Below are 16,654 nucleotides of genomic sequence, written 5' to 3'. Positions count from 1 at the left end.
GGAGTTCAAGATCAGCCTGGCCAACAAGGTGAAAGAAACCCTGTCTACTAAAAAATATAAAAATTCACCAGTCGTGGTAGTGCATGTCTATAATCCCAGCTACTTGGGAGGCTGAGGCAGGAGAATCGCTTGAACCAGGAGGCAGGGGTTGCAATGGGCCAAGATCGCACCACTGCACTCCAGTCTGGGCTACAGAGTGAGACTCAGTCTCAAAAACATAAAAATAAAAAATAATGTAATGAGAACCCTTGCCTGCTTCAAATTTTGTATTTCTGCCAGCATCTGAAAATAAAAGGTGAATGCAGTTATCTCTAAGGTCAAATTGTGAAGTAATGTGAAATGTACTAAAACCAACCAGGGCTCCAGCAGACAGTGCTATAGGCTAGCACAGCATAGGCGGAAAGCACATGGACGTTTTGAATCCTGCAGACTGGCACTAGAATTTCTGCTTACTAGCTGTGTGGTTCTGGTAGCCACAGTGAGAATTCACTCACACTGAGAAGCACAACCATTATACACTGAAAATAATGCTAACCTATTGTGAGAATGAAAAGCTAACATTTACATTATTTTTTACATAAAAAAAGCTGTTACAGTTTTAATATTCTATCAACAAATACCTACCTTGCCAAAATTCTTCCAACAACTAACCACTGCAATCAGAAGAAAGTCTAAACTCCACATGGAAAACCCACAAGGTCCCACAGGATCTGGCTTCTGCCTACCTCTCTAACCTCATCTCCTCCCTTTCTTGCTAAGTTGTAGTCAGGCATTCCCTCTGCTTATTATTCCCTGTTTATTATGCAGCTCTGCATGGCCAATTCAACACTCACATCCGGGTTCAAAGCCTCAGAAAGCGTCCTGACCATCCAAAAACCTTAACCTATACTAATCTGCATTCTCTACCCCAATACATTATTTCATATCCTTTTTCGTGTTCTGAAATTGTTCACTGTCAACTTCTTTCCCATTGATCTCTGTAAACTCCCTGAAGGACAGGACTTTGTCTTTTCAACTCTGAAGCTCCAGGACCTAGCCCCAGGGCCAGGCTAGAGTGAGGCAAGGAAGCACAGGCCTCAGGTGCATTTACGGGGATGAAAAAAATTTCAGTCATCAAGAGTGACACTATTTTAATGTAACCTTTTTTTTAAAATGGAAAAGGCAAAAAGCCCATAATGAACTAATTATCAAAATTTTAGGTAGACAGGATCCACCCAGCACTTGTATGACTCATCCTAATCCTGACCGCGCCACACAGGACTCGTCACTAACGGTACTGAACACTGACTACAAATAACTCACTCCGAGGCTGCAGAAAGGCACCAGAGGGAAACAGCAAACGAGGATTCGCCTTTTTGGAGTTCACATCCCGTGGCATCACTGGGCTGTAGCCATAAAGCTGAGTTCAGGGAATGCACTGTCCTACTTAAGTGCATATTCAAATTGTGAAAAGTTGAGCATCACTAATACTCCGGTACACTTTCATACTGATGTCCACGCCAGCCATCACTAAAAACTCCCTTGGCCAGGGGCGTCCAGGGGGGACTTCTATTTATTCTTTTTTTGGGAGCAGGACTACTGTCTCCTACGCTTGGTCCTTGAAGGAGAGGAACAAAAACCCAGGAAAGCGTAAACCAAGTGTCTGAAGGGTGGCTGAAAATACAAATAAATGCGCTCGCAAGGAAGAAGTGCCTCGGTCCCACCCTCGGCCCCGCCGGAAGGCCCTGGGAGACGCAGCCGCAGGTCTCCCACAGCTGATGTCAGCCAGGCGCAGGGAGAGCCGCACAGCCCCTCTAAGCGGCCCGCCCCTCATCCAGCCCCGGGAAAAAAAAAAATCGCGGGGAACCCCGGTGCGCAAGCGCCGACCCGCCAACTCTGCAGCCACAACCCGCCAAGGCGGCTGCGCAAAGGCGTGGGTCAAGGGGAGGGGCGAGTTAGGAGGGAGAGCGGAGCGCGCGCGTAAATCCTAGAGAGGCGGGCTAAGCTGGGCTGGGGGGAGGGTCCGTCTTCCGGAAAGTCTGGATTCCCGGACGAGCCGAGTTGCCGCTCACCGAACTGCTGTTCGAGAGATGATCGAAGAAAGTCGGCTACCATTTGTACCCATCGAAGATCTCCAGATGGAAGCCGGCGCTGAATTTGGGCTGAGATTAGGACTTGCAGGAGGCCGGTCCGGAAGACGGCGGAGGGAATCTTGGCGGGCGCACGCATGCGTGTTAGGCCCTCCACACGTGTGGCCGGGCCGCGGCCTCCCCGCGCTCGGAGGTCCCGCCCCCGGCCGTAGCATCTTTCCGGACGTGGGTAGCCGGTAAGCTGGAAGGGGGCTGGGCTTCGCGGCTCGGCCCCGCCTCGGCAGCGTCCAATTGGGCGTGGAAGAGGGCGCCCCCACCCACCGCCCTCTTATTGGTGCGTGCATGCGAGCGACGCGCCTCATTGGACCGCGGGGATTTAGGCACCAAATTCAAAGATTTTAAAAGTACCAGCTGGCGCCTTTTAAGAGATACAGGTCTGTGAAGCAGGCAGGTTGCTCAGCTTCCCCCGGAGCGGTTCCTCTACCTGAGGCGGACTCCACGTCGGCTGGCATGAGCCGGCGCCCCTGCAGCTGCGCCCCACGGCCACCCCGCTGCTCCTGCAGCGCCAGCCCCAGCGCCGTGACAGCCGCCGGGCGTCCTCGACCCTCGGATAGTGAGTGAGGGGAGCGGGCGCGAGGGGGGCGCGCACGCCAGAGGGGTGCATGGGGAGGGCTGCAGCCTGAGGCCCTGACCCGACATCGCCCGGAGCCAGGACGCGCGGCCACGCCACACGCCCGGCCTCGGGCGGCGGCAGCGGTTCCTGGGTCCGGGAGGAGGGCGGCTGGGGATCTTGGGGAAGCAAGATGAGCCAGATGTGCAGGGGCCGGATGGCGGGCCGCAGGGTCCCGTCACTCACGCTGACCCTGGACTCCAACCCCAGGAGGTGCGGGTCGTGGCATCCCAGGGCGCCCTTTTTCCTTCTCGGAAGACCCACCAACCCCACCCTGCTTGAATAGGCGCCAAATGCCCCTCCCCTCCCCCACCCCGGAGCCCCCGGCGGTGACAGGGCTGCGAGCAGGCAGCCCCCAGGGCCTGGCCAGGTGCCTCACCTTCGTCCCTCTGCGCCCCGTTTCTACATCTGCCCCGCACCCTCACAGCCAAAGGCAGTTTCCCCGATTTTTCGCGGTCCCAGCCTTACTGGCGGGCGCGGGAGATCGCGCTCGCGGTTATCTCCCGCCTCCTCCGCGTGTCCTGCGCCCTGTGGGGCAGCCTCACCGATCTCTCAGGAGTTCTAGGGTCTCCCTCCCCACTCCCGCCAAACGGAGAGACCCCCCACCTCATTGGACCAGACTCAACTGGGACATCCAAACAAAAACGTTACGTTTTCCCATTTTTTTCTCCCTTTGCCCATTAACCCAGTCTCAGGGCCTGGAGTGGAAAGGGAAGAGTTTTTAAAAAGCAGTTTTTACCACAAACCTTGAATTTGTCCATAGTATTAAGATGATTTTGTGAGAATCGAAGAATTGGTGACTTTTTCCCCATAACTCATGAAGAACTAGATAGTCCTTTATTTCAAAGCTTGTAGAGAATGGAAGGCACTCAAATGCTTATTTTTACCCTCTTTGTTGCTACCTCTAAATAAAATCCATATGCCCTTATTTTTACCTGAGAAATAACCCAAAATGAAAAAAAATAGCAATTCGGCATTGTACTATTTTGTAATGACTCTTTTATTAGAAAAGAACTCTAAACGTCTCTGGAGAAAAAAAAAAAAGCTTAATTTTTATTTTAATAGAAAGTATATTTCTAGAAGATCCTGGATCATCAATCTACCATTGAAATTTTGAAGCTTGATGGCTTTATGAGGGTTTTTTTTTTCTTTTTTGATAACTCCATTTGTCTTTACTACCTTGCTCCTCAGAAATAATTTACTGCCTATTGGAATTTTTTCCCCAGTTTACAGGTTTGAGGAGATGAAATTAAAAATACATATATGTTACCTCCAGATAGTTTTGAAAGTAGGCTTTTCTAAAATTTTCTCTTAAAGATTATGGTCACAAGCATTGGGCCTCTTAAACTCTTAAGGAATGGCCATGCCTAACGTTGACCACATGGTGGTTATCTGTAGGTATTAGAGACTGGAACTTAATTATTTTAGTTAACAGAAGAGTTACAAAGATTTTTAAGGACTGCAGCCTTATTTATGATATTTAATATGGAGGATCAGGTCTATATTGGAAAATTAAATGTAAAGTCAAACATTGTAAAATTTTCTTTTCTCTGTATGACTGGGCTGGGAGTCGGTAAATGAGAAATTTAAACAATGCCATGTATGAGTCTTATTACTATCTGCGCTTGGGGGAAAAGTAGGAATAGGACATTCCAAGTTCACAAAGCTAGTCAAAAGGTTAAGCCAGGATTTTCATTCAAACTTGGATCTGATTCTTAACTCTATACATTCTAATGGAAAAGTATGTGTTATTCTGAAATATATACTTCTTTGTGAAATGTGCTTTACTACTTTTAAATGTTAATGATTGGCAATGTAAGGAATATGAAGGGATTTGGCTTATGTGATTAAAAATAGATTGTATTGACTAGACCCTTGTGACAGGGACTTTGCCTTGCATTTAGTCCTGTTTTATTGTCTTACTCCCATTTTATGGATGAGGAAACTAAGGTTTTTAAGCGTTAATTTCATCAGTTTTTCCATAACTTAGTAAATAGCACTATATCACCTTAGATACTCAAGCCTTAAACCCCAGGGTGTTTTTTTACTCTCCTTTTCTTCATATCCACATCTAGTAGATTAGCAGCAAATTGACTTTACCCTCCTAAATAACAGACCTTGAATCTATGCAGTTATTTTCATTTCCACTACAATCCTTCTAGTCTGAGTTTCCCACACTCTGTACTTCTGTGATAAACACTTCGAACTATATTCTCTCTGCTTCTACTTTTACCTTCCTGAAATTCATTCTCCACAACTGCCAGTGATCTTCCAAAAATGTAAACCAAACCTCAGTCCTCCACATAGGACCCAGCCTACCCCACAAATCTGCAGATCATTCTACCTCTTCAACTATAATTTTCAATAACCTCCCCCAACTCAGCCCTACAGATATTTCTCTTTATTGAGCACTCACATTTTTCCTTGTTTCCTATGTTTCCCACCATCTGGAACTCTTCCACTAGATTTCCATAAGGTGTTCAGATTTCAGAATGTCAGCTTTGCTAAAAGATCATCCCTAATTAATATCTTTCTCTCCCCCTACCCTGGCACTGAGTGGATGTTGGATAAATAAGTGAAATGGTTCAACTGAACTCTTAGCCCTCATCTGTTTAATTCAAGAGGTTATGAAGCCATATAATATTTTCTGTCTTTCTGGATAATAAGTCAATTATATGAATATTTCACATATTTCCCAAATTTGGCCTGGTCATTGGAAAAGACTTAGCTAGTTAAAAGGAATGGATTTAACCTTTTGCAAACAGTTGCTTCAGCTTCCTTTTTTATAAAACATCATGCTATGCTAATCTGTTTCTTCTGCAGTATTGTTATGGAAATGAAAAACATTAATTTCATGTTTTAAAATTAAATCAACAACCAATATCCGGATTTCACTTTCATTTAATACCTTTCTCCAAAAAAAAAAAGGAAATCAGAGTTCCTTGGAGAAATGACTGATTCTAGGGCTGGAACAGGGAAATTAGAAGATACGCTTAGAGCATCTTGTAGTCCCAGAAAGTAAGGGATGTTCAAAACACAAAATGATTTAAGTATGTGAAATGGACACCAATGTCAACTGAAAGAGCTCACAATAGCAAAAGCTGGAACAATTTGAGCAATACAATAAGTAGTATTGGATTATAACCCAAAGTCTATGAGTTTATACTGATATAAATGATTGGTAGTATGAATAAATAGGAAATTAATGGACAAATCTGCTGTACAGAAGAATTCCAAATGATTTATAAATTTACTTCTTTAAGTGTGAGGTGTGCATAGTGACTTCCTTCCAAAAAGTTTCAAGAGGAAAAAGAACAAAAAGGAGTAACTTTACATTTGGAAGAAGCTCAGAAATACTACCTCAGCCAAGTCATCAAGGTTAACATCAGTTCAAATCATAGGACCTTACCTCTGTGGTCTAAAAACCCACAGCCCCAGACTAAGGCTGAGAAAAACTTGACAAATCCTAATTGTGGAACAGGCTACAAAATAACCAGTATTTCTCAGAATTGTCAAGGTAATTATCAACAAGGAAATTGTCATAGTCAAGAGGAGCCTGAGGAGATATGATGACTAAATATAATGTATCCTAGATAAGACCCTGGAAGAGTAAAAAGACTTAAGGTAGGAACAACAGCAGTCCACATAAAATAGGGATTTTAGTTAATGCAGCAATATTGGTTAATTTGTTGTGACATGCATTCATGTTAGTAATATAAGTTGAGCAATGGGGGTACAGGAGTTCTGCACTATTCTTGCAGCTTTTCTGTAAATTCAGAATAAGTTTATTAAAATTCTTTTAAAATACCAAACCTTTTTTTCTTTTTTCTTTTTTTTTTAAGACAGGGTTTCCCTCTGTCTTCCAGGCTGGAATGCAGTGGTACGATCACAACTCCCTGCAGCCTCAACCTCCCAGGCTCAAACAATTCTCCCGCTTCAACCTCCCTAATAGTTGGGACCACAGGTGCATGCCACCATGCCCAGCTAGTTTCTTTTTAAAATTTTTATAGAGATGGGGTCTCTTTATGTTGCCTAGACTGGTCTGAACTCATGCAATCTCCCAATCCCAGCCTCCCAAAGTGTTGGGATTATAGGCATGAGCCACTGCACCTGACCTAAATACTAAATCTAATTATTCATGTGAAAATATATGTTGTTGCAAGAGGAATGTGGTAGTCATTTTAACTCCTTAAGTGCTAATTTCATGAGGAAGAATACAGATTCTAATGTTGGTATTAGCTAACAAAAAAAAAATGGGAAACACATTTTTATATCATATGTCTTCATTGTGTCAGGCACTGGTGTTTGCTTGGATTTTGTCATGAGCAGTAACAGTCATGTCTGGCCTTTAAGAAACTTAAAAGTACTTTTAAAAATTTCAATTTGGTAGTGCTTTAAAGTAGGGTTTGATGAGGTCTGAAAAGTTCCCTCAAAAAAAAAAAAAGAAGAAGAAGCAGCAGCTCTCCATGAGTAATGGATTAGAAGGTAAATAGGTAAAGGAAGCGGAAAAGATATTGTAAGTAGGGAAAGACATAATGTACAAAGCCCCTGGGATGGAAAGGTCATTGTTACTAAGGACTGAAAAAGGGCCAGCTCACATGAGAAAAAAAATGTACACATTTTTTTCTTTAGTACCTTAAGTGCGCTTGCACCATAAATTCTGGCTTTTCTGTCATTTTTATAAACAGTATAAATGTTATTCGTAAGCTCTGTTTTTCCAGAGCACCTCATTATAATGAGGAAGAGAGATCTGGCTCATTTAATTAACTACCTGTATTGGGCAAACTAAGCTACACACTTCAGTATGCTCAATTGTAAAAATAACAATTCCCCATCCTACTTCAAAAGGTTTGTAAGCATTGGAAATTGCAAACTTCTAAACAAGTATAAAGTATTTGCATCATTATTAGCTCTAATTTTAAAGAACTGTCCATATTCAAAGAACAGTGTTGAATGAAAGAGGTTCTATAGGACAACCTCCCAGTAACTGTTCTAAAGACAGCAGAAAGAGAATGACTTTGAATTCCTGAAGTATTTTCAGGCCTTTTTGGTTTAGGCAGCTAAACAAAGAGCGTGCCTTCATAAGTGGCTTCTGCTTTTTTATCCTCTCATGTAAATTGTGGTCATGTATAAATCAAACCTAATTCTTTAGTTGATTTGAGGCAAAAATAGAAGCAGTCTCTTGGTATTTTTTACTTTTCCTCTGAATGAAAGTAAACCACTCAGAATCATTTGTTCTAGATTTAGGGTTAATTAGGGAGCTAGAATTTGTATATTCTTTATTTTTTATGCAGCTCAACTCTTAATTTTCTGTTTAGTGGATCCTGGAGCACATATTATGTGTCTTTCACTGTATTAACATTGGGAATTTACAAGCAGTTTCTCTCTACAAGTTACGTTCTATGAAAGTATCCATTTGTACTTTGAGTTGAAAAGTTTTGCTCTATGTAAAAAAATGGTTAAATTTAATGTGAACACATTGCCAATATTTAGTGCAGACTAAGCATACTGATGCCATATACATTTACTTACAGGATAAATTGTTAGCTATATATTTAGAGATGTGGGGATGGTAGATGGCTGTGTGGGGATGGTAGATGGGGCACATTTTAACCTGGCATTTAATATTCAGGCTTTCTTAGCTCATGTCCGCATTGTTTCCCTACTCTTATTCTCTGCCTTCAACAATGCTAAACAGTTTCTGAACCCATCTACCATATTCCTTCCCAGCATTGTGCCATTGCTCAAATTGTGAATGCCCTTACCAGACCACTGTTGCCTGACAATCCTAATCACTTTTTAGAGTTGTGGTTCTCAACTGAAGAATAGAGGAAATTTTGCAGCTGGCCTTTTCCCCTCCCCAATATTTGGCAATAACTGGTAACTGGAGATATTGCATATTGGGAGTGGGGGCTGCCCCTGGTGTCTAATGGGTAAAGGCTGCTTAACATCCTACGATGCACAGGACAACCCCTGAGAACAAAGAGGCATTCACTGCAAAATGTCTATAGCACAGGGATGGTGAAACCTTTCTTTAAAGCTATCTTAAGACGCTGCCTGCTCCATTGTGTCTTAACTGATTTCTTAGGTCCTGAGTGTTGGAGCAGGGTGGTAATAAAACCCTGAACAAATCTTTACCTTTTTTCTATTTATCATTAATAGCAAGTTTATCTTAAGTTATTTAAAGCAATTGAACAGTAATTTACACCTGCTGCCCTACCACTCATATTTTTAAATCTGGTTAATTGATTAGAGTGTCATTCTTTTCTTATTTACCAACTCTTATTTTTGATTGATAGCAGAACTATTCATTCTTACGGTGGAATGTCTTTGTTCAGTGATTAAAAGACAGCAGTTTCCAGCACATTATTAGAGAAGATACAGGGAGATGTCCCTGTACTTGAGTTTACTATCCAGTAAGGTAGACAAACACTTGAAATATATTAGAAGGTCACCAAGAGCACCCATCAGAATAAAACTTGGAGATAAGAGCTGTGGGAATTCAGGTAGACTTTAATTTATAGTTGTTTAAATGTGTTATTAGTTCTTTTCTCCATGCTACCTATAGATTTCTTGATTAGTTATTTTAAGGCTTGCAATCATTGCTAATGGTGAAATAATATACAAAATTTTTATTATTTTTATCAAGATTATTCCCACCCTTATACATTGTCCTCCTGTACTAATCTTAACCATTTTTGCTGTCAGTGGCTTGGGTTGTGCTTAAGTCAGAGAACCATATGTCATTTAAGTCCAAGGAATAAACACTGAATCTAAAAGTATTTGTGGTTACTTTAAGGATAACTTTGACCATAGAGCCTACTCTTTTGATACATCACATTTCCTCATTTATTCCATAAACACAGATGTTTATTATATAGCCCCTTTTTCCACTGTTTTTTACTCAATCAGTTATAGATAACAGTCAGATGTTACAGCTATCCAAAAGCAGTCTGTTCTGAAATGCCTTCTCAAGAATAATATAATTTGTATATACTTACAAGATTTAAGTAATATTTTCACATATTGTTGTCATATCAATAATTAAACTTGAATAACATCACAGCTGTATAAGCAAGTACACGTAGACAATACCTAACGCTGAGAGATTGCAAAGTAATCTTTGTATATCCCAATTGAAGAAGTAGGGATGTGTGGAAATTTTGCCATTAAGATGTAAATGTTATGTTCTTTTTATAGGTTGTAAAGAAGAAGAAAGTTCTACCCTTTCTGTCAAAATGAAGTGTGATTTTAATTGTAACCATGTTCATTCCGGACTTAAACTGGTAAAACCTGATGACATTGGAAGACTAGTTTCCTACACCCCTGCATATTTGAAAGGTTCCTGTAAAGACTGCATTAAAGACTATGAAAGGCTGTCATGTATTGGGTCACCGATTGTGAGCCCTAGGATTGTAGAACTTGAAACTGAAAGCAAACCCTTGCATAACAAGGAAAATCAACATGTGCAACAAACACTTAATAGTACAAATGAAATAGAAGCACTAGAGACCAGTAGACTTTATGAAGACAGTGGCTATTCCTCATTTTCTCAACAAAGTGGCCTCAGTGAACATGAAGAAGGTAGCCTCCTGGAGGAAAATTTCAGTGACAGTCCACAGTCCTGCCTGCTACAAATACAAAGCCCAGACCAATATCCCAACAAAAACTTGCTGCCAGTTCTTCATTTTGAAAAAGTGGTTTGTTCAACATTAAAAAAGAATGCAAAGCGAAATCCTAAAGTAGATCGGGAGATGCTGAAGGAAATTATAGCCAGAGGAAATTTTAGACTGCAGAATATAATTGGCAGAAAAATGGGCCTAGAATGTGTAGATATTCTCAGCGAACTCTTTCGAAGGGGACTCAGACATCTCTTAGCAACTATTTTAGCACAACTCAGTGACATGGACTTAATCAAGTAAGTACTGTTTTGAATATACATGTTAGCATAATCCACTGAACATTGCTATTAGTGGCTCAGTACCACCAGCTCATGCAAAGGCTGTTGTACAGGTTGAGTGTCCCTCATCTGAAATGCTTGGGACCAGAAGGATTTCAGATGTTTTTCGAATTTTGGAATATTTGTATTATACCCTACAGGTTAAACAGTCGAACATCCCTAATCCGAAATCAAGAAGTGCTCCAATGTGCATTTCCTTTGAGCATCATGTCAGCATTCAGAAGTTTTCAGATTTTTGGATTAGAGATGCTCAACCTGTTGTAGGTAACCTTACAATGTTGTTTAATTGCGGTAATGACTTTTGCTGGTGTTTTGCTACCTATGTGCCACTAAGATGAAAGAAAACTTTAGAATTATGCATTTAACCTAGTCATTTCAAATTTTATATTCATGCTATTACAAAACTGTTTCTATTGGATTAGGATCTTTGTTCCTTTTAGTTTTGACATTTCTAATATGTAAGTTACATCTTTGGGGCTTAACTATAAAACAGCCTAGTTCCAGTCTACATGTCTAATAGGCATTATGACTTGTCACACCAGAAAGTATGAAGTAATTTTTGTTCTTTCTGAGCCATTTTTTGGTGGTAGGGCTCTCCTAGGTTTGATAGTCATGAAAATATGAAGATCCACAAATGGGGAGTTGTGATTTATTATTATGTATGTATATATGTATGTATGTATTTATTTATTTTGAGACAGGGTTTCACTCCCATCACCCAGGCTGGAGTGCAATGGTGCAATCTTGGCTTACTGCAACCTCCGCCTCCCAGGCTCTGTTTATAATGATTTCTTAGAAACCTTGTGCTAACCACCATTTCTTTCTCAATCTACCAAGGAAAATCATTTAGTCAGATAACTTTGAGAATTAAGGTGATTATGCAGACTAGAATTAGATAGGACTCAACTGGGGTTGGGTTTTTGTTTTTTGTTTTTTTTGGCTTTTTGAAAAATTATCTGGAGGTACTCTTTGCAAGTATGAGTTTACACTGGTCTTTATGAAACAAGAGCTAAAGCAAAACAGATATAAACAGCTTCTTGGTTTTTTTTGTTTTTGTTTTTTGAGACGGAGTCTCGCCCTATCACCAGGCTGGAGTGCAGTGGCGCGATCTCGGCTCACTGCAACCTCTGCCTCCCGGGTTCAAGCAATTCTCCTGCCTCAGCCTTCTGAGTAGCTGGCACTACAGGCACGTGCCACCATGCCCAGCTAATTTTTGTATTTTTAGTAGACACGGGGTTTCACTGTGTTGGACAGGATGGTCTCTCGATCTCTTGACCTTGTGATCCGCCCACTTTGACCTCCCAAGGTGCTGGGATTACAGGCATGAGCCTAAACAGCTTGAGGGACAATCAGATCAGTATCACAGATTCTACTTTTTCTGTTAACATAGTGAGTTTCTAAAGTTGGTTTCTAATAGCAGTCTGCCTAGAGTACTTTGAAATTTGTCTATTACTTTCACCAGATAGCTAACATGGTATCATATATATATGTATATATATATATATACACACACACACACACACACACAATGGTGGCTACTATTTGATGTTTGCAGATATTGTGAAAAAATACTGTACAAAGCAGTGGTTCTTAAGCCTCAATGCACTTAGAATTACTTGATGAGGAGGGAGCTTTTTAAAAATACAGAGCCCTGAGCTCCATTTTAGACCAGTTAAAACTGCCAGGCAATTGTAATGTGGTCAGGTTTGAGAAGCACTACTAATAATGTAAATACCTTTTTGCACTGCTAATGTTTTTCTACTGTATTCATCTTAGCTCTTTGTGATGCTTTAATTATTTCATTTATGGTAATTTACTTTTCCAGTGTGTCTAAAGTGAGCACAACTTGGAAGAAGATCCTGGAAGATGATAAGGGGGCATTCCAGTTGTACAGTAAAGCAATACAAAGAGTTACCGTAAGTGTTTGCAGATGATGTTTTTAGTTAAAAATGCACTGCTAGTGCTCTTCTAGAAATAGAGAAGAAAAAAAAAACAGGTAATCTGGAAACACTTCTTTACATTCATAAACTATTTCAACCTTATACTAGAACTTAGAAACCACATTCAAAAATAAATCTCAACTCAATCATTTATTTCTTGGATTCTTCCTAGAAATAGAATGTCTAAAGTAACAAAGGGAAAATTACTTAATTCTCAGATAGAGTTGACCATTTAGTCAATCTTAGTTGCCAGTTGTGTGTATGTGTATTTTACAACGTGGAAAATTTGGAAAAGCTGTTTCACTTTTTAGGTATTAAGTACCATATCTCTGCCTTTAAAGTGATTTCTCACAGTTTTGGTTCACAGTTTCTGTCTATAAGTTAGGCTTGGTATGTGTGAGTATTTAGGTATTGCTTTGTTTAAGTATGTGCAGGTAAATTGCATGTAGGGATAAGTCTCTTACATAATCTTGTCATTTCTTTTTGTTTGTTTGTTTTTTTGAGACAGAGTCTCGCTCTGTCGCCCAGGCTGGAGTGCAATGGCCAGATCTCAGCTCACTGGAAGCTCCGCCTCCCGGGTTTACGCCATTCTCCTGCCTCAGCCTCCCAAGTAGCTGGGACTACAGGCGCCTACCACCATACCTGGCTAATTTTTTTTATGTGTTTAGTAGAGACGGGGTTTCACCGTGTTAGCCAGGATGATCTCGATCTCCTGACCTCGTGATCCGCCCATCTCGGTCTCCCAAAGTGCTGGGATTACAGGCTTGAGCCACCACGCCCGGCCATCATTTATTTTATGTACAAACATAAAAATGTCTCATTGTTGAGGATACAGGAAATAATTTCTAAGTTCTATTGAAACTTTTTTTTTTTATTAGGAAAACAACAATAAATTTTCACCACATGCGTCAACCAGAGAATTTGTTATGTTCAGAACCCCACTGGCTTCTGTTCAGAAATCAGCAGCCCAGACTTCTCTCAAAAAAGATGCTCAAACCAAGGTATCCAATCAAGGTGATCAGAAGGGTTCTGCTTATAGTCGACACAATGAATTCTCTGAGGTAATTTTTTGTCTAATCATAAATCTTAAAACATAAGGGATTTAGAGTAAGAAATGTAAAAGAACTTTCAAGGTCAAAATGTAACTTGGCTCTAGATAATAACTAGTTTATTCTCTGACATTATGAAACCTGATATTGGTGATCATTAAAATTTAATTGTAGTATGATTAGAACTATTAGGGATTTCATTAGTGTCCTGTTCATTTCACTCACAATAATGTGGAAAACAAACATGAAATTAGGAAAGTACACAGAAATGTATGTCTGAATATTAGGTACTGTTTGGCATTGTTTATGAAAGTTCAGTGATTTTGGGTTCTAATTTAGAAACTGAGGAAATAATGAAAAACCTAGATTTCTTATAAAAGTAGTCAATACTACATTTTGCAGTTTCCACCTTCAAGAACTGAGGAAGAGAGTTAAGTGGAAAAAGGCAAGCTTTCTGAACTTGAAGGCCTTCTATTATACCCTCAGATCAGTGAGTGATGTGTGCTAAAAGTTCTACTCACATGTAGATAACTTTGCAAGCTTAATTTAGATAACTTACCAAAATTATAGAATATTTTCTGATTCATGTTGATCAGTAAATGTAAATCCTACATAACAAAACTAGTCTTAAATTTTATGCCATAATGAGTAATGCAACATACAAGTTTATTCAGAAAGTATTTATTGAGCATCTGCTAGCAGGTACTACATAGATAAAACTTAGGGCAGTAGTTATCATATGTGTGACAGTGATATTTCATACATGTATTGGGGAAGGTGCAAGGGTGTCCTTCTTGATTTTACTAACTAAAGTACATGTAATCCTTGCTGAAATTTGTTTATAGTTGTTTTTTTTTTCTTTTTAGGTTGCCAAGACTTTGAAAAAGAATGAAAGCCTCAAAGCCTGTATTCGCTGTAATTCACCTGCAAAATATGATTGCTATTTACAACGGGCAACCTGCAAACGAGAAGGCTGTGGATTTGATTATTGTACGAGGTGTCTCTGTAATTACCATACTACTAAAGACTGTTCAGATGGCAAGCTCCTCAAAGCCAGTTGTAAAATAGGTCCCCTGCCTGGTACAAAGAAAAGCAAAAAGAATTTACGAAGATTGTGATCTCTTATTAAATCAATTGTTACTCATCATGAATGTTAGTTAGAAAATGTTAGGTTTTAACTTAAAAAAATATGTATTGTGATTTTCAATTTTATGTTGAAATCAGTGTAGTATCCTGAGGTTTTTTCCCCCCAGAGGATAAAGAGGATAGACAACTTCTTAAACTATTTTTACAATTTAATGAGAAAAAGTTTAAAATTCTCAATACAAATCAAACAATTTAAATATTTTAAGAAAAAAGGAAAAGTAGATAGTTATGTGATACTGAGGGTTAAAAAAAAAAAATTGATTCAATTTTATGGTAAAGGAAACCCATGCAATTTTACCCAGACAGTCTTAAATGTAAGTCTGGTTTTCCATCTGTTAGCATTTCAGACATTTTATACTCATCTTACTCAATTGATACCAATGGGAATATCAACTTCTGGAGTCTATTAAATGTTTTGTCACCTTTCTAAAGCTTTTTTTGTGTGTATATTTCCCAAGAAAGTATCCTTGTAAAAATGTGCTTGTTTTCCTTATTTCTGAAATCTGTTTTAATATTTTTGTAGACATGTAAATATTTCTGTATTTTTTATATGTCAAAGAAAATGTCTTTTGTATGTACATACAAAAATAAATTTTGCTAAATAAAATTGTTACAAGCTTAATGTATACCTTTTATAAACATTGTAATCCTGGAAACAACTGAATTAGGAAGCTGCAGTAGACGCGTTTGTGTGAAGGCATTGAATGGATTTTTGTGATGGTTTTTCTGGGGAGCTTCTGAGATTTTTAGACAGTACCCTGATCCCGGTTTTTCCCCACTTAATAGCTTAATTCAGTAGTTGTGGGTTGGGTCTTGAGATAAATATCTCGAGATGATTCAATACAGGAAGAGCATAAAAGACACTGGTAAATACTGATGTAATTTATCACTAAACCAGCTGAACTTGGATTAAATAGCACCCCATACCCCCAAAAAAGCTAGAAGGATTTAAATTGTATAGAATAAGACACCGTCTTGGCTGCAGTCAAACACGTGCTAGTAACAAGAGCCCAGAACAAGGATGTCTTTATTCCTTAATTCCAAAGTTATGTTTCAGTTTCAATTATGAATATGGGGAAATCCTAAGAGGTTGAATTCAGACTAGACCCTTCAAAGATTGAAGGGTGGGCCTTGAATGCTATCAATTAGGCCCCAAAGAAGTTTAAGGGCTTTGCCTTTGATCTCAACAAAAACCTAAGGTAGAGGGTCCCTCCTGTCAACTCCCAGGCAATCACTGATCTTTGTCACTGTAGACTTTTCAAGGATTTTCTATAAATGGAGTCAAAGTTTGCTTTCACTGAAGGCTATTTTGACATTCATCTGTGTGCATGCATCAGTAGTTAATGGGCTTTCCTTACGAGGCAGTATGCTGTTGGATATACGAGTTCATTCACCAGTTGATGGATGTTTCGCTCTTTACTCCATTTTCTGCTATTACAAGTAAGGTGCTGTCAGTGCAATCAAATTAGAACTCAAGATTAAGGAACTCACTCAGAACCACACAACTACATGCAAACTGAACAACTTGCACCAGAATGACTACTGGGTGAATAACAAAATTGAGGCAGAAATAAAGATGTTCCTTGAAACCAATGAGAACAAAGACAACGTACCAGATTCTCTGGGACACATTTAAAGCAGTGTGTAGAGAGAAATTTATAGCACTAAATGCACACAAGAAGGCAGGAAAGATCTATAATTGACACCTAACATCACAACTAAAAGGACTAGAGGAGCAAGAGCAAACAAATTCAAAAGCTAGCAGAAAATAAGAACTAAGCAAAACTGAAGGAGATAGATGAAAAACCTTCAAAAAAATC

The 16,654-nt window shown here is 39.6% G+C and overlaps 1 protein-coding gene across 2 annotated transcripts; it reads left to right on the top strand.

Annotated features, from left to right (window-relative positions):
• The first annotated feature begins 1,958 nt into the window (after positions 1–1,958).
• Positions 1,959–15,442, top strand: LOC105489046 (F-box protein 5). Of its 2 annotated transcripts, none has more exons than XM_011753660.3 (5): positions 1,959–2,305; positions 9,940–10,657; positions 12,525–12,615; positions 13,518–13,700; positions 14,555–15,442. In XM_011753660.3, the coding sequence occupies exons 2-5, from the start codon at positions 9,978–9,980 to the stop codon at positions 14,804–14,806; spliced, it is 1,206 nt and encodes a 401-aa protein (XP_011751962.2). In that variant the 5' UTR covers positions 1,959–2,305; positions 9,940–9,977; the 3' UTR covers positions 14,807–15,442. The 2 variants fall into 2 exon arrangements, with proteins under 2 accessions (XP_011751962.2, XP_011751960.2); XM_011753658.3 differs by lacking the exon at positions 1,959–2,305 and adding an exon at positions 2,358–2,682.
• The last annotated feature ends 1,212 nt before the right edge of the window (positions 15,443–16,654 follow it).

The sequence above is a fragment of the Macaca nemestrina genome, chromosome 5, assembly GCF_043159975.1.
Source record: "Macaca nemestrina isolate mMacNem1 chromosome 5, mMacNem.hap1, whole genome shotgun sequence".
In the NCBI taxonomy this organism is placed as follows: Eukaryota; Metazoa; Chordata; class Mammalia; order Primates; family Cercopithecidae; genus Macaca; species Macaca nemestrina.
The sequence above is the reverse complement of the archived record's forward strand: the minus strand, read 5'-3'. Positions and strand labels throughout refer to the sequence as shown.